Source organism: Gobio gobio (genome assembly GCF_949357685.1).
Source record: "Gobio gobio genome assembly, chromosome: 24".
NCBI lineage: Eukaryota > Metazoa > Chordata > Actinopteri > Cypriniformes > Gobionidae > Gobio > Gobio gobio.
In genome coordinates this window covers 41,654,820-41,676,086 of record NC_137120.1, presented here as the reverse complement: position 1 = coordinate 41,676,086, position 21,267 = coordinate 41,654,820, and the positions used below count along the sequence as shown (strand labels likewise).

Sequence of the window (21,267 nt, the reverse complement as noted above, 5' to 3'; positions counted from 1 at the left end):
TCACTCACACACTCACTCACACTCACTCACTCACTCACACTCACTCACACTCACTCACACTCACACACACTCACTCACACTCACTCACTCACTCACTCACTCACACACTCACTCACTCACACACTCACTCACACACTCACTCACACACTCACTCACACACACACTCACTCACACACTCACTCACACACACACTCACACACACACCACACACACTCACTCACTCACTCACACACTCACTCACACACTCACTCACACACTCACTCACACACTCACTCACACACTCACTCACACACTCACTCACACACTCACTCACACACTCACTCACACACTCACTCACACACTCACTCACACTCACTCACACTCACTCACACTCACTCACACACTCACTCACACACTCACCACACACTCACTCACACACACTCACTCACACACTCACTCACACACTCACTCACACTCACTCACACTCACTCACACTCACTCACACTCACTCACACTCACTCACACTCACTCACACTCACTCACCACTCACACACTCACTCACACACTCACTCACACACTCACTCACACACTCACTCACACTCACTCACACACTCACTCACACTCACTCACCAACTCACTCACACACACTCACACACCACACTCACTCACACACTCACTCACACTCACACACACTCACTCACACACTCACTCCACTCACTCACACACTCACTCACACTCACACACTCACTCACACTCACACACTCACACTCACACTCACTCACACACTCACTCACTCACACACTCACTCACTCACACACTCACACTCACTCACTCACACACTCACACTCTCACACTCACTCACACTCACTCACTCACACTCTCACACTCACTCACTCACACTCACTCACACTCACTCACACTCACTCACTCACTCACTCACACACTCACACACTCACTCACACTCACTCACACTCACTCACTCACACTCACTCACTCACACTCACTCACTCACACTCACTCACTCACACTCTCACTCACTCACTCACACACACACACTCACCTCACACTCACTCACACTCACTCACACTCACTCACACACACTCACACACTCACTCACACACTCACACACACTCACTCACACACTCACTCACACACTCACTCACTCACACTCACTCACACTCACTCACACACTCACTCACACACACACACACACACACACACACACACACACACACTCACTCACACACTCACTCACACACTCACTCACTCACACTCACTCACACTCACTCACACTCACTCACACTCACACTCACACTCACACTCACTCACACACTCACTCACACACTCACTCACACACTCACTCACACACTCACTCACTCACACTCACTCACTCACTCACACACTCACACACTCACTCACACTCACTCACACTCACTCACTCACACTCACTCACTCACACTCACTCACTCACACTCACTCACTCACACTCACTCACTCACACTCACTCACTCACACTCACTCACACACTCACTCACACTCACTCACACTCACTCACACTCACTCACACTCACTCACACTCACACTCACTCACACACTCACTCACACACTCACTCACACACTCACTCACACACTCACTCACTCACACTCACTCACACTCACTCACACACTCACTCACACACTCACACACACTCACTCACACACTCACTCACACTCACTCACACTCACTCACACTCACTCACACTCACTCACACTCACTCACACTCACTCACACTCACTCACTCACACTCACTCACTCACTCACACTCACTCACACTCACTCACACTCACTCACCTCACACACACTCACACACACTCACACACACTCACTCACACTCACTCACACACTCACTCACACACTCACTCACACACTCACTCACACACTCACTCACACACACACTCACACACTCACTCACACACACACTCACACACACACTCACACACACACTCACTCACACACTCACTCACACACTCACTCACACACTCACTCACACACTCACTCACTCACACACTCACTCACACACTCACTCACACTCACTCACACTCACTCACACTCACTCACACACTCACTCACACACTCACTCACACACTCACTCACACACTCACTCACACACTCACTCACACACTCACTCACACACTCACTCACACACTCACTCACACACTCACTCACACACTCACTCACACACTCACTCACACACTCACTCACACACTCACTCACACACTCACTCACACACTCACTCACACACTCACTCACACACTCACTCACACACTCACTCACACACTCACACTCACACACTCACACTCACACACACACACTCACACACACACACTCACACACTCACACACTCACACACTCACACACTCACACACTCACACACTCTAAAGGAACGGCTCGATCCGGAGCTGCTGTGTTTCCAGTTGAGTCACAATGTAAATATTTAAGTGCCACAGTCGTACTGACGGAAACACATTCACTTTCTATAGTCGCGGACGCAATTAGATAAAAAAAAAAAAAAAAATCAATGTATATTATATCGTATATATTTCAATAATATCGTAATCTGTAGCTGTAATCTGTAATCTGGTGAGAAATGCGACACCTGGCAAAGGTTAATGTTGATTGATTGGCGAGTGACATCAACTGGACATTTCGTCACCTTTGTTTCCTTGTGTGTGATTGGTTTAAGCCTTTTCTGTCGCTGCGAGTGTTAACAAAAATCGACATCGAAACGGAAAAAATAAACATTGTTTTTTCTCGGCAGCACATTCGCATTCGGTGTGGAAGCTCTCATTACACAAACAGCTGATCACAAAATAAAACCATTGCGCGAATTATTCGCGTGTCAAAATCGTGTCCAGTGTGAAAGGACCTTAAGAAGCATTTACTAGACAAGCTAAAGTTTGTCTTGTTTTGGGGGAAAATAACTCAAAATTAAGGGAGTTTTTGCTTACCCCATTGGCAGATTATTCTGCTTATTTTAAGCAAAAACTCTTAATTTTGAGTTATTTTCCCCCAAAACAAGACAAAAACTTTAGCTTGTCTAGTAAATGCTTCTTAAATGTAAGATTTTTTTAGATATTTGGACTGAAAACAAGACAAAAATACTAAGTAAGAAAAGCATTTTTTGCAATGCAGCTGAAGAATGGGTGAATTTTGGGATCCTGGCACTCAGTGTGTCTCAGTGTGTGTGTGTGTGTGTGTGTGTGTGTGTGTGTGTGTGTGTGCAGTAAACATGTTGTCACTGTTAAGTCAAATCTCCACATGTCAGTTTTATATATGATATTTCCTGTCTCTGATGACGTTCTCCTCTAGTGTGTGTAGTTCTCAGTGTAATATAACGTGTCTCAATCCACTTTTTTGTCCTTAAACGCTCGTTTTTTGGGTCAATAGCTTATAAACACGTCTGTGTTTTTGGTTGTGGGTTTTGTTTAGTTTGTTTGCTGTACACTTTGTCTCATATCAGCTTTTAGACATTGTTCAGTTTGTTGTTATAAGTCAGAAATGACAAGGATGCGCCTCACACAATGCAAAGTCAATGGAGAGCGTTGGATTGTTTTCCCCCCCGGTGTGGGCGTGGCCTTCAGATTATGATGCGTGTCACTCTGTCTCTATGTGAGGGTTAGTTTGGGAACGGGTGGATTAGTTTATAATCTCGGTTTCAGGAAAACTCACCATGGCTGAACCCACGGCGATCCCGGCAAAGCCCATCTGCAGGGAGACAGGAAGTTAAACACAATACTTCAGAACACACCAGAGCACAGGTCCTCATCCTCACCTCTGTGATGGGCGTGTCAATGATGCGTTTGTCCCCGTACTTCTTCCAGAGGCCTCTGCTCACCTGCAACACAACACAACTTTTTTTTTCATATCATATATTTTTGTAATTATCATAAATTGGGCATCATTCGAAAACTTACCAACTCAAAATTCATCCTGTGGAAACCGTTTTGAAATTGGACGTTGCGTTACCATGGAAATGGTGCTTTAAATTCGTTTAGCAGGCTCCTCCCCCTAGTGGGCGGAGTCATGTTTCATATCACAACATTTATATTAACGACTTTATAATCAAAATCTTTTCTAATCTTGACACGTATCGTCGGAAAGGTCTGAGTCTCAAGGGTCCATATTTGGTGACCGTTTTGTGATGGAAGTGACATTTGGACAGAAATTTGCAGAAAAAAAAAAACAATCAATGGAATGTGAATGACACCCGGTGGCTGTTTTTGGTACAGCGCCCTAAACAAAATCTCATGGGGACTTTAATTTTTGTGATATCAACTTCAAATTTGGAACACAACTTGGTTAGACACATGGCTTTGATTTTAGAGTAATTTTAGATTAAAACATTTTTGTAAAATATATATTTTATATAAAATAAAATGTATTTAGTACAGTATTTTTTATTTACAGTAAATTTAAACTTCCATAACTTTTTCATACTTTCATATTTTGAATTGCTTTCACTTCAGCAATAATCTGCAGAGTGTCTATATTAGGTCTATATTGCAAAGCATTATTAAATTACAGCCCTTTAAGTTTGGATAGTGCATTTTCATGTGTATTCTCAAAAAGAGGGGGAGACAGTTAAGGGGTTAAACACCCCGTTCATCATCACAGAACAACAGGAACAGAGAAAAGTGTAGCTTTAATGATGATTAATCTATATTTCATTTATTATTTATGCAGTTAAAAAAGGTGTTTGATAACTTTTACATTTCTGTAGATGTCTAACAGGGAAGGTCATGGGTAAATATAACATTTATTATAATGGGTTTATGTAAAGAATGTTTTAAGTTAAAGTAGTTTTTTTAAAGTCTAATAAATGTTGAAATCTTTCAGTTAAACTGTAACGTCATTAATGTTTCATAGAGACATCAGTGATGCTGGCCTTCATTCATAAAAACATGACAATACAACACATATTTAAAATATACTGTCAATAAATTGTTTCTTCATTAATTTGGGGAGTAACTGAAATTATTACAATATCAAAACATTAAAAACGTATTAATCGTGATTAATTACAGAAAACATTTGTTTAATTAGTTAATTTTTATTAATGGATTCCCAGCACTTCCTAAAACACAATCATCCTCTGCAGTTTTCAGCTGTTTATTCAAGAGCATTAGTTTGTTAATTGCTTTTATTGTTTTGTTAATTTATTGTGGATATTTAAAATGTTTTCCGTTTTCAGTGTTTAATAGTCTTTAGAAATACAAGTGTATTGATCTTTGAAAAGGTGTCCCTGCATTATTACGCCATTATCATTATTTTAGATGAGAATGGTCTCAGAAACGACAATATTATCGTTTATCGCAATCATTTCTTGGCTAATTTATCGTCCAGCAAAATGTGTTATCGTGACAGGCCTAGTTCCACGATTGGCCGGATTCTCCGTATGACAGCGATCACGTGTCTATTCTAAAACCTTCAGCTCCACTAATGCGCATAAATCTGTGTTTTATAACAGTAAAACCTCCTTTCATGTAGTTGCGATGTTATATTGTCATGTTAATCAAAATAAAACTGATAAAAACGTAGACCCCACTTGTAGTGTAGGCTTATATGCGGAACTTTATTCTACAAACACACGCTGAATATAGTATTACATGACAATAATGTCTCTGAAACATCTATTGATGAGATTCACTGGTTTAAAACACCGTAATTAATTATATAAACATTAATTCGCTAATAAACATCGAAGTAAACAACTCTATGGATATGAATGATGTATCATCTCGGCGAACGATCGCAGTTTGAGTAGTTCTGTGTAAATGCAGAGATAAACATCAGTTTGCCGGCAGATATTTCATAATCTAGAACGACTAAAACATTAATAATTCTGATATAACTTAACATACCGTTTGAGAAATGCAATAAAATATGATGTTTTGTTTGTTATATTCCAATATTCCAGAGAATATTATTCAGTTATTTAACATTATTCTTCACTCTTTAACCTATTAAACAGTTTATAAATCTACTAAACCTGTAGTTTAAAATTAAATATTACATTTCGGAGCCATTTATGAAAACAAACGAAATGGGGAAGAAAGACTCTGTGTTCTACACGACAGCCTAGTTCATTAAACAGCAGTGCTATTCTTTTTCCAGGTTTTTTAGATTGTTTGTTTTGTTTTTTTAATTGGTTAGAATTACTTTTATGTGCTTTATTTATTTTACCTTTTTTTCCACCTAATCGAAGATTTTATTTTTTAAACAAAAACAATTTAGCAAAAAAAAAAGTTCTTGTTTTTTCTAATTCTATTTTTGACTGTTATTTTTATTATTATTTTTATTTTATCTTTATTGTATTTTATGATTGTTTTGTACAGCACTTTGGTCAGTGTAAGCTGAATTTAAATGTGCTTTATAAATACATTTACTTACTAGCAACAGTGCACTTTTTTTATGTTTTGCACTTTCAGACCGCTCTATTTATTAGATTAGATTAGATTAGATTAGATTCAACTTTATTGTCATTACACAAGTACAAGGCAACGAAATGCAGTTTAGGTCTAACCAGAAGTGCAATAGCAGCAAGTGCAGGATATACAATGGATGCGTAAGTGCAGGACATGGATATGTACTGAATATGTATAAATATGTATAAATAGAGAGACGTTATTACTATAAACAGAACTGAATTTACAGGTGAATATGTACAGTGAATAAATATACAGATGGCTATTACTATAAACAGAATTTACAGGTGAATATGTACTATGAATACAATATACAGATGGCTATTACTATAAACAGAATTTTACAGATAGAGGTATACAATAATATGCTAGGCTAATATGAGGAATAGCAGTGGATTAGGGTAGTGCAATAAATTATGGACAGAGCTATCCGGAAAAAAAAGTGTAAAGTGCAGTGGAAAGTGGTTGCATATTACAGTTAGAAGTACAGTGCAAAAATGCAAATGTAAACATTGGTACTATAAATACAGTCGGCAGTGCAAATGAGCATAATCCAGTTAAGATATGGCAGTGCAAGATGGTGTATAAATAAGATTTGTTTTGTTTGAGGGAGTGATTGTTATAAATAAAATGGTTTGTTCAGTTCAGTGGTGTTGTAATCGTGTCAAAAACAGAAGAATAACAATAAATAAATATCGGTTCTGTATATCGGGCACATAAAAACTAAAATTATCGGTATCGGTTCTACAAAATCAATATCGGTCGATCACTAATTTCGACTTCCTCCAGAAGTGCTCAAACTGTTTGAGACAACGCTTACACCTGTATTTAACATCGTCCACTTGTGATCCAATGTGACGCTTCTTAATACCAGATATAAACAGGGCCTACGAGATGCTTTGGCACTATTGATAGCGCAAAAATATTTGAATCTGACCTTATATGCGCCGTCATACTGTGCGACTTCCTCTCCGAGGAGGAAAACCCGCTCATCCCTCTCCAGCTCCTCATCCATGGCCTGGTTGAGAGCATCTCGGACCGTTACCTGCAGAAATCAAGAGTGTGTTAAACACATACAGAACACAGTAATTATACATACATCACATGGTGCTGAATGATTAACTCATTTAATACCGTAAAGAAAAACATGGTAATAGCACAGTACATGTACAAAAAAACATGGCACTTTAAAAAGAAAACAAAAACATTCCAATAAAATACCAGTGTATATATTAGGGATGCAACACTACTGTTAGTCCACGGTTCAATACACACCTCGGTTTTTAACCACGGTTTTCAGTTCGGTTTGGTTCTGATGGCTTGTCACATTCATTTTTTGTTATTCTATTCTTAGGCGACAGGAACCGCAAGAGGTTAAAGAGAAAAAAGACTTTTTTTTATTGCAATATTCTTTCTTTATTTTACTTAAAAGAATTGAAAAACCTTACTTAAACTTAAAACTTTACTTTAAAAAAAAAAACCTTGAACACATTCCTAGTGTATAGTATAATATAAAATAAATATATATAAAGATTTACACTGGCAGCTCAGAGCTGTACAGCAGCATTTAAGTATGAAATTGAATGAATGAATGTAAAAATAAAACACTTCACTATAAAATATACACTGATTCTTATTAAAGCTACTGTATTAAAGTTTTTCAGTCAAGAGCAGAGAGTGATTTTCTCTTTGTCTTTTGTTGTTTTATTAATAGTTCACTCAAAAATGAAAATTCTGTCATGGAGAAATGAATACAGGTTTGGAGCAATATTAGAGTGAGTAAATAAATGACATAATTTTAGAGGTGAACTGTCCCTTTAAGGACGGCGTGTTCACTATAGGCTGCGCCGCTGTCAATTAAAGACCTGCACACATCTAATATACAGACACACGCGATTTTACTTTCACTTTAGACATAACCGACTGTGTTTATGTTAACCTTGTGTGTATTTGACAGTATTAGCGCAGTAAGACGACTACTTAGTCCAGTAATCACGTGTTTGACAGGCGTTTAGTGCGCGCGCTCGGAAAAGCGCATGTTAAACCGCGCACACGAATGAGCCGGCAAGGCTTTAAAACGCATGCAAATAATGAGCTTTGGTGATTGTGAATAACTCTAGTGTCCTGTGAGTGTAACTCTACCACTGACCTGTGATGTGAATGTATGTCGTTGTTCAGTATTGGGATGGAGGAAAATGATAGAATTTGTAGAAAAATAATTAATTAAATGCAAAACAGAAAAAACGCAATTCACAAGCGCGTATTGAACCGTGAATGCCGTACCGAACGGTTCAATATTATATTTAGAATTGTGGCATCCCTAGTATATGTCAAAAACATAGTAAATAAACAAAAACGTCATGCCTTTCCTATGATAAAAGACAAAATAATAGTCCACGGGAAAGAGAAGAATCTCTGTATAGAAATCAAAATCAATGAAAAATGCAGCCCGACCAGTTTCACTTGTTTTATCCTTCCAGGATATACCATAAAAAGTCAAAATAAACACATCATCTAATCATTAATGTTGTAAAATAATAGGAAATATATAATTATTATAAAACAAACTAATATTTTTATTAATGAAAACAACAGTATATAACCACAATATCTGTACATGTATATAAAATACTAAATTACGAAAAGTGTGTTGAATATTTCCATGGTTTTAAAATAATCAAGTGTATTAATTACAAAAGGCATAATGTTTTCAAACAATATAACGCAAAATTTATACATATATCAGATGATAATCGCGTAGAATTGAGATATAAAACACGATACTGAATGTGTATGTAAAAAAAACATGGTATTAATATGATACACGTCAAAAAACAAAACAAAACATGATATATATAGCATTACCAAGGCATATAACCAAAGAATAAATGACCAACACCCCAGTGTTTTACAATCAAAACACAAGGTATGGGGAAACTATTAGCAAGGAGTGTCAATCAAAACATGTCAAATGTCCAAAACAACAAGGTATTACCATGATAGTGATATATAAAACAAAACAAGGCTTTACCATGATATTACCATAGTAAAATAGCAAATAATTTATATTAAAAAGTGTTAAATGTTCAAGGTATGGCATAGTACACACCCAAAACATGCTACTACCGTGGTGTTTTTGTTCGTATTCTTAATCTTGACATGTTTATTGTTGAATTTGACGGTTGACCATTAACCGGTTGTACTAATAACCGGCGGGTCAGTGTTCGCGGTGACGCCGCATCTGCTGAAGGTGAGAGCCGCAGCATCACTGACCTGCACCGCCGCCGGACCCGTCCTGTGGAACTCCCTCCGCACAGCCACGGAAACCGCCTTCTGAGGGACACACACACACACACATCACTCTTCACACCGTCCTCTTATAAACACGACCGCAATGTGTTGTTAAGAACCCATATTCTCGCATAAATACCTTCCCTGAGCGCAGAAAACACCTCAGAGACGCCATTTTGCACTGTCCTCTGTGTGGAGGCGGGGCTTTCGTGACAGCGGCTTCGACCAATCGGAGGGCGCGTTGTGAAATCAGAACAGGAAACGAAGGGACAGCGGCCAATCAGTGCAGCCGACTCATGACAGCAACGGAAGTTTCCGTTAGACTGTCATCGGACGTCCAAGGGCAAGAGAAAAATCTTTTTATAGTAAACAAAAATCTATGATTTCTAAATCAATTGCGTGACTATTTAAAATATATAAAAATTAGTAATTTATGTTGAAAGATCGGACATAATCACACTAAAATGACTAAATTATTAGAAAATTGGACCAGATGTGCCATAATAATTATTAGATTATACACATGCATTATATTACAGTAAAAACAATGTTTGAAATACAATGTAAAATTAAAAAAATATTAAAAAATAAATAAGTATATGAGATCATTACAAACTACTAACATTTAAACAATAATCTTCATTAGCTATATTTACAACATCATTATAAATCGCATGAGATCTGTACATATTAAGTATTATATTATGAGAAATAGTATCTGAAATATTACCCTAAACGTTTCATTATTTCATAAAAATTTCAGGGGTTAATGTGAAAATAAATACAACTATTTTTTACACTTGTTAATAATATTATCTATAATTTATATAAACTACATTTACAGTATAATTATACATCACATGACATTTGTACATATACATTGAGAAAAAAGTATCAAATGTTTACATTTACAATATTTACAGTTAGGGCCGTAAAATTGATTAATCATATCAAACAAAATTCTGTGTTTACATAATATATGTGTGTGACTATATATTATTATATTTATATATATTTATGTGTGTGTGTCTGTATGTATATATATATATATATATATATATATATATATATATATATATATATATATATATATATATATATATATATATATATATATATATATATATATATATGTGTGTGTGTGTGTGTGTATATATATTTATATATATATATATATGTGTGTATATGTCTATATATATATATATATGTGTGTGTGTGTGTGTGTATATATATATATATATATTTATATATATGTGTATGTATATATGAGTGTGTATATATATGTGTATATATGCGTGTATATATATAAGTGTGTCTATATGTGTGTGTGTATATATATGTGTATATATATTTATGTGTGTATGTCTATGTATATATGTGTTTGTATATATGTGTGTGTATATGTGTGTGTGTATATGTGTGTGTATGTAAGTGTGTGTATATATGTGTGTATGTCTATGTATATGTGTGTGTATATATATATATGCGTGTGTATTTATGTGTGTGTATATAAATGCGTGTGTATATGTGTGTGTGTGTATATATGCGTGTGTGTATATATGTGTGTGTATATATATACGTGTGTATATGTCTATGTATGTGTGTGTATATATATGCGTGTGTATATATGCGTGTGTGTGTATATATATGCGTGTGTGTATATATGTGTGTGTGTATATATGCGTGTGTATATATATCAATATGTGTGTTTATATATATGCGTGTGTGTATATATGTGTGTATATGTATCAATATGTGTGTGTATATATATGCGTGTGTGTATATGTGTATATATGTGTGTGTATATATATGCGTGTGTATATATGTGTGGTTATATGTATCAATATGTGTGCATATACAGTATACACAGAAATATATATCATATATAAATATAATATATATTCACATATTTTATGTAAAAACAGACTTTTATGTTAGTTAAAATAATGTACAACATATCAATAATAAACAGGCCAATAAATCTAAATAAAATTAATAAAGTATATCAATTAAAATAAAATATCTATGTATACATTTTCATGCGCATATAAAGCTGCTAGATGTTTGTTTTAATACAATAATTTAATATAATTTCAAATATATTATTCACTATATCATACTAGTTTATATAAGTTAGAAGGAATTAAACCACACAAGATCGGTTCCATTGCCTTTACTTCACGACTAAAAGCACAACACCATTCTTTTAAAATATTGCTAATACAAGATGTTTTTTAGAACAGGGAAAACATTATTTTAGCATTTTGAGGATGTTCACCTCCAGTGCTTTAAACAGCGGCTGTGGCAACTGTACAGTGGCACATCTTCATCATCATCATCATCAATGACTCCTGCGACACACAACACATCTCTGTAAACTTTAGAACATGTCTTCCTCTCAACACCACGGCTGAATATTCAGTGGTAAAGTGCTGTAGCCAAAATGAAAACATTATTAAATTCTTCCCCCACGATAATAACAAAGCTAGGAATATGTATTACGGTATTTATCTGTATTTGTGTGTATGACTCTGTACAAATGAGAGCAAAAGATGAACTACTGCGTATCGTTCTATACGAAGATCTGGATCCTGCGAAGACTTCTGTTTACCACCAGACTGCAACAACCAATAGGATTAGACGCCGTAAGTGACATCACAGCGGCCATTTTATAATCATGTCAGTGGTTTTTCTAGTACAGCGGCTGCGTCATTAAGGGGCGTAAATGATAAACGCATCGTTTAAAAGCCGCTATTTGTGCAACATGTTGATTGTGATTTTGCAGAAAAGGACACGAATATTACTTTCTTCTGAAAGAAAATGAGAACAATGTAGCTCAATATTTCCGCAGGAAAAAAACGAAGAGAACAAAGAACGCTCTCGGCTTTTGTAGGCACAATGGTTTAAAAACATCATTCAAAACCCTCCATAATGAACCACAACCAAAGATGAAATAAAACGTCAGAATGAAACATCACGAGAGTAAAATCCAGTTACATCTCCATTCAAAGTGAATGTGCTGCCCGCATTCTCCACCAATTATTGTGTCTTCAAAAGTATTCGGTGGTCATTTGTTTCGCCCGAATGAGTGCAAATGTCCTTTTTTTTATTTTTATGCTGACATCTGGTCCAAGCAGAATTGTTTATGTTACACTGAGCAGCGTAAAAAAAAAAAAAAAAAAAAAAAAAAAAAAAAAAAAAAAATTTGCAGGGCTCCATTGGAATTAAATGTGAATAAAACAAACATTGAAGAAGTTCAGATACAGACAGTCACTCTTCACTGCTAAAAGACTTTGAGTGGACGAATTGCACTAAAACAAAGACGAGCGGGTTTATTTCTTCACAAACGTGAGCCGCTGTTGTCCAAAGTATCTGCTTTTTTCAGTTTGCCTTTGTTGAAGGACTGGATGGAGCTGAGGAGGGCGCCCCGGCCCACAGGAGCTGAGAGGGGCGGAGGGACGGCTTCACTCCCGGGTGGAGGAGGTGGAGGAGGAGGAGGAGGAGCAGCGGGCGGAGGAAGAGGCGGAGGTGGAGGTGCTCCTGCGGGAATCAGAACACAGTCCATCAAGATCGGTCGCGTTTCAGGAATATACCTACCCACAATCCTCAGCGGTATGTAAACAGGAAGCCATAAAATACAAAAGCCATTCAGAAATTATACACTTACCACAAAATGCAACATTTAAAGTCAACATGAAAGTAATTAGTGACTAATATCGATTTTGTAGGCCTGAATTCTATATGATATTTTTCAAATAAAGACTACTGGGCTACTGAATATAGTGCAACAGAGTTTGAAATTAAGGAAATATATATATTAATTAGGGTTGTCAAAAGATTAATCGCGATTAATCGCATCCAAAATAAAAGTTTGTGTTTACATAATATATGTGTGTGTACTCTGTTAATTATTATTTAGATATAAATACACACACATTCATGTATATATTTAAGAAATATTTGCATGTATATACATTTATATAATCTATAATATATATAAATATAAATGTTTTATATATAAAAATAAAAAAAAATTCTTAAATATATACATGCTTGTGTGTGTATTTATATATAAATAATAATTAACAAGAGTACACACACACATGTATTATGTAAACACAAACTTTTATTTTGGATGCGATTAATCACGATTAATCTTTTGACAACCCTTATATATATATTAGGGGTGTAACGATTCGTTTTAACAACGATTCGATTCGTATCACGATTTGAGGTTGTCGATACGATTCAAGGACAATATTGGTTCATTTAGAACGATACGATCCGAAACGATTCAGTGACTTGAAATCGATTCAGTAACTTTTTAGCCAAAAATTGTGTGACTGAAATAAATATCTGGATACTGCTCAATGCAGGTGAAGTTGTTGTTTCTTGTAAGGGAATCAGGTATCAATTAATTATGGATATAAACAAACAAGTAAACAACAATTAATGGCAAATGCATTCAAATTTTATTTGAATAAAGTGCAACCAACAGTTTAGGTTTAATTAAAAGGAAGTTAACCTTTTCTGCTCTCATTTTCAATTTTCAATACATTTTCAATAAAAGCACAGTAAGTGCAACCAACATTTCAACAGTAGGTTAACCTGCTACTTCTGCTTTTGTTTTCCAACATAAAAATATTACAATATTAGTATAAAAAATAAAGTGCAACTAACTACTCTTCAGGTTTAATTAATAGTAGGTTTACCTGCTACTTTTGCTGTTGTTTTACAACATTAAAATAATACAAATACAATATTAATATCAAAAATAAAGTGCAACCAACATTTCTTCAGGTTGAATAAACTGGCTGAACCTGCTACTACTCTCAGTTTAATAAACAAACAATATTTAACAAAGATAAAATGTAACCAACTACTCTTCAATGACTCTACAGATTTCTTTTTCAAAAATATCAACATGATCTGACCGCAGAACACTTCTCTGTGCGTTCACTATGTCGCCAGCAGTACTAAAACTCGCTCTGCAGGCACACTGGGGCCAGGAATGCACAGGTGACAAGCAAGGGTTGAAAGTACAGGTAAAACGTTACTAACTTAGCTCTTTCTCCTGGTGGCTTGATAATTTCTCGCACGTTGGCTTCTCTGTCATCCGCCATGCTGTTTTGTTTTCTTTGCGCTGCTGCTGGTGCGTGCGTTGCGATGATGTCACAGATAGGCAGACTTAATCGAGTAACGTTTAACGGCTTTATCATTATCATATATCCATATAAAGTCTGACGTGCTTAAATCCAATGCGTTATTTCCCATGATCGATACAATCGATTGATTACCTTTTAAAACGATGTTAGATCGATATATGTCGTCCGGAAGGCCATCTTGCCGAGCACAGATCGATGTAGTTAGATCATAGGAAAATAAATCGATACATCGATGTAGTAGATGAATCGTTACACCCCTAATATATATATATAATTATAACATATAAAACATTTTCAAAGTATATTTAAATATGTATATGTAAAATATACTGATATAAATAAAATTCATTAGAATATTGATTAAAAAATCATACAAAAATATATATACACAAAGTTTTATATATATATTTAAAAGTAAAAAATTATATATTATACAAACGTTTGCAAACTGTACTGTTTTGATTGTTTTTAAAGACATCTCTTCTACTCATGAGGCTGAATTTATGTTTTTAAAAATACAAAAAAAGCTGTAATATTGTGAAATATTATTAAAATGTAAAATAACGATTTTCTATGTGAATAGATTTTAAAATGTAATTTATTTCTGTGATTCAAAGCTGAATTTATCATCATTAGAGTCAAATGATCCTTCAGAAATCATTCTAATATGATGATCTGAGCTCATGACACATTTATGATTATTATCAGTGTTTTTTAGGATTATTTAATGAATATAAAGTTCAATAGAACAGCATTTATCTGAAATAGAAAGCTTTGTACCACCGTTCAACAGTTTTGGTTTGGTAAGAATTATTATTAAATTATTTTTGGGGAAAGAACTTAAAGAAATGAATACATTTATTCAGCAAGGTTGCATTAAATTGATCAAGTGACAGTATAGACATTAATAATGTTGCAAAAGCTTCATATTTCAGATAAATACTGTTCTTTTGAACTTTATATTCATGAAATAATCCTGAAAAAACACTGATAATAATCATAAATGTGTCAAATCATCATATTAGAATGATTTCTGAAGGATCATGTGACTCTAATGATGATAAATTCAGCTTTGAATCACAGAAATAAATTGCATTTTAAAATATATTCATGTAGAAAAAAGTTATTTTAAATTGTAAAAATATTTCACAATATTACTGTGTTTTTGATCAAATAAACGCAGCCTCTGTGAGATTACAAGACTCAAAAACATTAAAATAGTACAGTTTAGACACTTTTGACATACAATATATTGTGATAAAAATATAATGTAAAAATTATTATTAACTATGTAACACAAATATGGAGGATTAGAAAGGAAACGTCCATTTCATGTTGACTTTAAATCCCTTAATGCTGATTTGTCGATACCGTGAGCATTAACTGACCAATCACCTTCTTGGAAATAAGTGACAGCATGACTCATGCCTTCTGAACCAATCAGCAAGCTGTGCTCAATTGCTTTAAGATCACATTTTTTAATTCTTTATTCATTAAAAAAAAATGGTAATCTTAAAAACAAGTATTATTAGTTACCAATATAAACATTGCACATATAAGACAAAAACAACCATCACAATCCACAAAACTAAAGTGCGTGTTATTAGAGAATTTACCCTCAGAGAAGCCCAATTTTGTGCCTAAACAGACATTGCAGATTGTGAGCTTTTAAAGTTGCATTGACCCTTCTCAGTAGGCTGGAAATAGCTCATTAGCATGCGTGAATATTCATGAGCATCAGTGTTGCTGTGGGGAATGGGAGCGTTCTACTGAGGGAGGGTGAGCTGCAACTTTACAGTGGAAATAGATTATTATTATTGAATTACTTTACCCCACACACGGTCAAAATGGCGCATGCTCTAGTTTGGAAGACAGCATGTAAGAGAGAGAGAGAAAGAGAGAAAGAGGCACACACACACACACATTACTGATCATATCAGAATGAGACGACACATCGGATGATTATGATTAAGATGAATGGAGATCGCAACCGATTTCATTTGATGAGAGATTGGGTCATGATTGATAGAAAAAACAGCTTTTAGAGACATTTTACCACATCAAGCAACACATGTATAAATACAGGATCGCTTGTGATGACTCTGACTGGACTGTTGATGTTTGGATAGAAGATGCACAAACCAAGATAAAGATCACATGATGGAGGATGGACAGAGCGATAAAGGAGACGCACCTGGTAGAGGAGTGGGTGAGGATGGGCAGGTCGGAGGTGAACTCGCCCCAGAACCTGCTAGAAGATCAATCATACGATTCATTACTGTATTAATACAGCGACAGATGCATCTTGGATCAGGTAGTCATAAAGTTCAACAGAAGGACACTGACTGATCTTTTGTAATAATGATAAACCTCTGAAGACTTATGAGCCGCAGGGTAGTTAGAGACGGTATTTGCTTTAATAAAATCACAAGTTTATGGAAGTTTGGTTCTGCAACTGAATAAAAAACAAGTCCAGTCCCCTTTATTTATATATTGCACAAAATGAAAACAATAATGTAAATATTATTATTATTATTATAAGTGTGAATAGCTTAGCATATGCATTTAAAAGAAATAACAGCATGATTTCATCTCTTAAATATCTTAGTGGTCATAATTTAGACTAATTTCAGCTTTTTATCTCATAATGAAGACTTTTAAAATCATATTTTCAACATTTTATCTTATAATTATGACATGTCATATTTTTGACTTTTTATCTAATAATGAGGAATTTTAAAATCATATTTTCAACATTTTATTTTATTATGACTTAGCATCTCATATTTTTGACTTTTTATCTAATAATGAGGACTTTTACAATCATATTTTGAACATTTTATCTTATAATTATGACTTGACATGTCAAATTTTTGACTTTTTATCTAATAATGAGGACTTTTAAAATCATATTTTGAACATTTATCTTATAATTATGACTTGGCATGTCATATTTTTGACTTTTTATCTAATAATGAGGACTTTTAAAATCATATTTTGAACATTTTATCTTATAATTATGACTTAGCATGTCAAATTTTTGACTTTTTATCTAATAATGAGGACTTTTAAAATCATATTTTCAACATTTATCTTATAATTATGACTTGGCATGTCATATTTTTGACTTTTTATCTCATAATTAGGACTTTTAAAATCATATTTTGAACATTTTATCTTATAATTAGGACTTGGCATGTCATATTTTTGACTTTTTATCTAATAATGAGGACTTTTAAAATCATATTTTCAACATTTATCTTATAATTAGGACTTGGCATGTCATATTTCTGACTTTATCTAATAATGAGGATTTTTAAAATCATATTTTCAACATTTTATCTTATAATTATGACTTGGCATGTCATATTTTTTACTTTTTACCAAATAATGAGGACTTTTACAATCATATTTTGAACATTTTATCTTATAATTATGACTTGGCATTTCATATTTTTTACTTTTTACCAAATAATGAGGACTTTTACAATCATATTTTGAACATTTTATCTTATAATTATGACTTGGCATGTCATATTTTTTACTTTTTACCAAATAATGAGGACTTTTACAATCATATTTTGAACATTTTATCTTATAATTATGACTTGGCATGTCATATTTTTGACATTTTGTCTCATAATTAGGACTTTTAAAATCATATTTTCAACATTTTATCTTATAATTAGGACTTGGCATGTCATATTTTTGACTTTTTATCTAATGATGACTTTTAAAATCATATTTTCAACATTTTATCTTATAATTATGACTTGGCATGTCATATTTTTGACTTTTTATCTAATAATGAGGACTTTTAAAATCATATTTTCAACATTTTATCTTATAATTATGACTTTATGATAATTAAAATGAGCTGATTGGTAATATAGTTGAATATTTAGTAAAAAGGTAACTGCGACTTTTGATCTGGCAATTCTGGATTTTTCCTCAGTATTGCATGATATGAGTCAAAGTCAGAATTGCGAGATATAAACTCAGACACATGCCCCTGGAGCTCAACACGGGTATATCTGTGGCAATAGCCAACAATACATTGTATGGGTCAAAATTATAGATTTTTCTTTTATGCCAAAAATCATTAGGATATTAAGATCACATCCCATGAAGATAAATTTCCTACCGTAAATATATCAAAAATGTATTATTATTAGTAATATGCACTGCTAAGGACTTCATTTGGGCAACTTTAAAGGAGATTTTCTCAATATTTAGATTGTTTCGCACCCTCAGATTCCAGATTTTCACATATTGTCCTAACAAACCACCATCACTGGTGAATCTTATGACTGGTTTTGTAGTCCAGGGTCACAATTACAAGAAAAAAGTCAGAATTGCGAGATAAAAAGTTTAAAAGTAAAAAAACCCTGAGTGCATTTTGGCATTAAATTAGAGTTGTTTATTAATAAAGGGAAGTCTGATCATAAATGACACCTACCAGAGTTGTTATTGTATTTGACAGAGAGATCCTCCTCATTTTCACATGTCGACTGTCTGGATTTCTGGAGGCAGAACAGGCGTTTGGGTTAGCAGTGGTTCAGTGTGAATGCTAATCATGGGGAAACTCCTGTACCTTTCTGGCCAAGATCTTCCTCTTGCGCTTCTCCTCCTCTGAGCCGTGGTGCGACTGCGCTCGGGTCAACCTCTTGTGCTGGTGGATCTGAAAACACACCAGGTCTCGCTTACAGAAACTTAACGGGACATTCGAAGACAAGTTGTTGTGTTGGTGAAAATGTGGACAGTGCGTTTATTTAGAGATTTGTGTTTGCGACACTGTGGCCTAACATTCCTAAAAGGATTATTTCACTTCAAAATGAACATCTGAAATTCTCCTCTCCTCATCTCATCCCAGATGTTCATGTGTTTCTTCCTTCAGTTTTTTGAGGATCATTCCAGGATTTTTCTGCTCATAATGGACTTCAATGGGAACCAACGGCTGAAGGTCCAAATCACTGCAGTTTCAGAGGAAGGGCTTCAGAGGCTTTTTCTGCTGAAGATGTTTGATGAGCTTGGTTCCATCGCCTCTGGCTTTGCTCAGTCGGGACACTAAATATTCCACTATATCACAGATCAGCTCATTTCAATTATCATAAAGTCATAATTAAGATAAAATGTTGAAAATATGAGTTTAAAAGTCCTCATTATTAGATAAAAAGTCAAACATATGACATGCCAAGTCAGAATTATAAGATAAAATGTGGAAAATATGATTTTAAAAAGTCATTATTAGATAAAAAGTCGAAAATATGACATACCAAGTCATAATTATAAGATAACATGTTGAAAATATGATTTTAAAAGTCCTCATTACTAGATAAAAATCAAAAATACGACATGCTAAATCATACTTATAAGAAAAAATGTTGAAAATATGATTTTAAAAGTCCTCATTATTAGATAAAAAGTCAAACATATGACATGCCAAGTCAGAATTATAAGATAAAATGTTGAAAATATGATTGTAAAAGTCCTCATTTTTAGATAAAAAGTCAAAAATATGACATGCTAAATCATAATTATAAGAGAAAATGTTGAAAATATGATTTTAAAAGTCTTCAGTATTAGATAAGTCAAAAAATGTCAAATGCTAAGTCATAATTATAAGATACAATTTTGAAAATATGATTTTAAAAGTCCTCATTATTAGATAAAAGTCAAAAATATGACATGCTAAGTCATAATTATAAGATAAAATGTGGAAAATATGATTTTAAAAGTCCTCATTATTAGATAAAAGTAAAAAATACGACATGCTAAGTCATAATTATAAGAAAAAATGTGGAAAATATGATTTTAAAAGTCCTCATTATTAGATAAAAGTAAAAAATACGACATGCTAAGTCAGAATTATAGGATAAAATGTTGAAAATATGATTTTAAAAGTCCTCATTATTAGATAAAAAGTCAAAAATACGACATGCCAAGTCAGAATTATAAGATAAAATGTGGTAAATATGATTTTAAAAGTCCTCATTATTAGATAAAAAGTCAAAAATACGACATGCTAAATCATAATAAGATAAAATGTGGAAAATATGATTTTATAAGTCCTCATTATTAGATAAAAAGTCAAAAATACGACATGCTGAATCATAATTATAAGATAAAATGTGGAAAATATGATTTTAAAAGTCCTCATTATTAGATAAAAGTAAAAAATACGACATGTTAAGTCATAATTATAAGATAAAATTTTGAAAATATGATTTTAAAAGTCCTCATTATTAGATAAAAGTCAAAAATATGACATGCTAAGTCATAATTATAAGATAAAATGTGGAAAATATGATTTTAAATGTCCTCATTATTAGATAAAAGTAAAAAATACGACATGCTAAGTCATAAT

The 21,267-nt window shown here is 33.9% G+C and overlaps 2 protein-coding genes across 4 annotated transcripts in view; both read right to left on the bottom strand.

Annotated features, from left to right (window-relative positions):
* pdhb (pyruvate dehydrogenase E1 subunit beta) overlaps nt 1-10,022 on the bottom strand; it is a 16,664-nt gene extending 6,642 nt beyond the window's left edge. Inside the window, exons 1-5 of the mRNA XM_079808082.1 lie at nt 9,875-10,022; nt 9,718-9,777; nt 7,382-7,489; nt 3,792-3,854; nt 3,689-3,724 (exon numbers count right to left, since the gene is read on the bottom strand). Coding sequence (XP_079664208.1) covers nt 3,689-3,724; nt 3,792-3,854; nt 7,382-7,489; nt 9,718-9,777; nt 9,875-9,910 — 303 coding nt within the window. The 5' untranslated portion in view covers nt 9,911-10,022. The remainder of the gene's footprint in view (nt 1-3,688; nt 3,725-3,791; nt 3,855-7,381; nt 7,490-9,717; nt 9,778-9,874) is intronic.
* A 1,872-nt stretch (nt 10,023-11,894) lies between these two features.
* Nucleotides 11,895-21,267, bottom strand: part of pxk (PX domain containing serine/threonine kinase) — a 35,056-nt gene continuing 25,683 nt past the window's right edge. The window contains exons 15-19 of one of the 3 annotated variants that reach the window (XM_079808074.1): nt 19,495-19,581; nt 19,360-19,423; nt 17,095-17,151; nt 16,732-16,759; nt 11,895-13,275 (exon numbers count right to left, since the gene is read on the bottom strand). In XM_079808074.1, the coding sequence (XP_079664200.1) occupies nt 16,743-16,759; nt 17,095-17,151; nt 19,360-19,423; nt 19,495-19,581 (225 nt within the window). In that variant the 3' untranslated portion in view covers nt 11,895-13,275; nt 16,732-16,742. The remainder of the gene's footprint in view (nt 13,276-16,731; nt 16,760-17,094; nt 17,152-19,359; nt 19,424-19,494; nt 19,582-21,267) is intronic. The other 2 variants (XM_079808072.1, XM_079808073.1) reach the window with 2 other exon arrangements.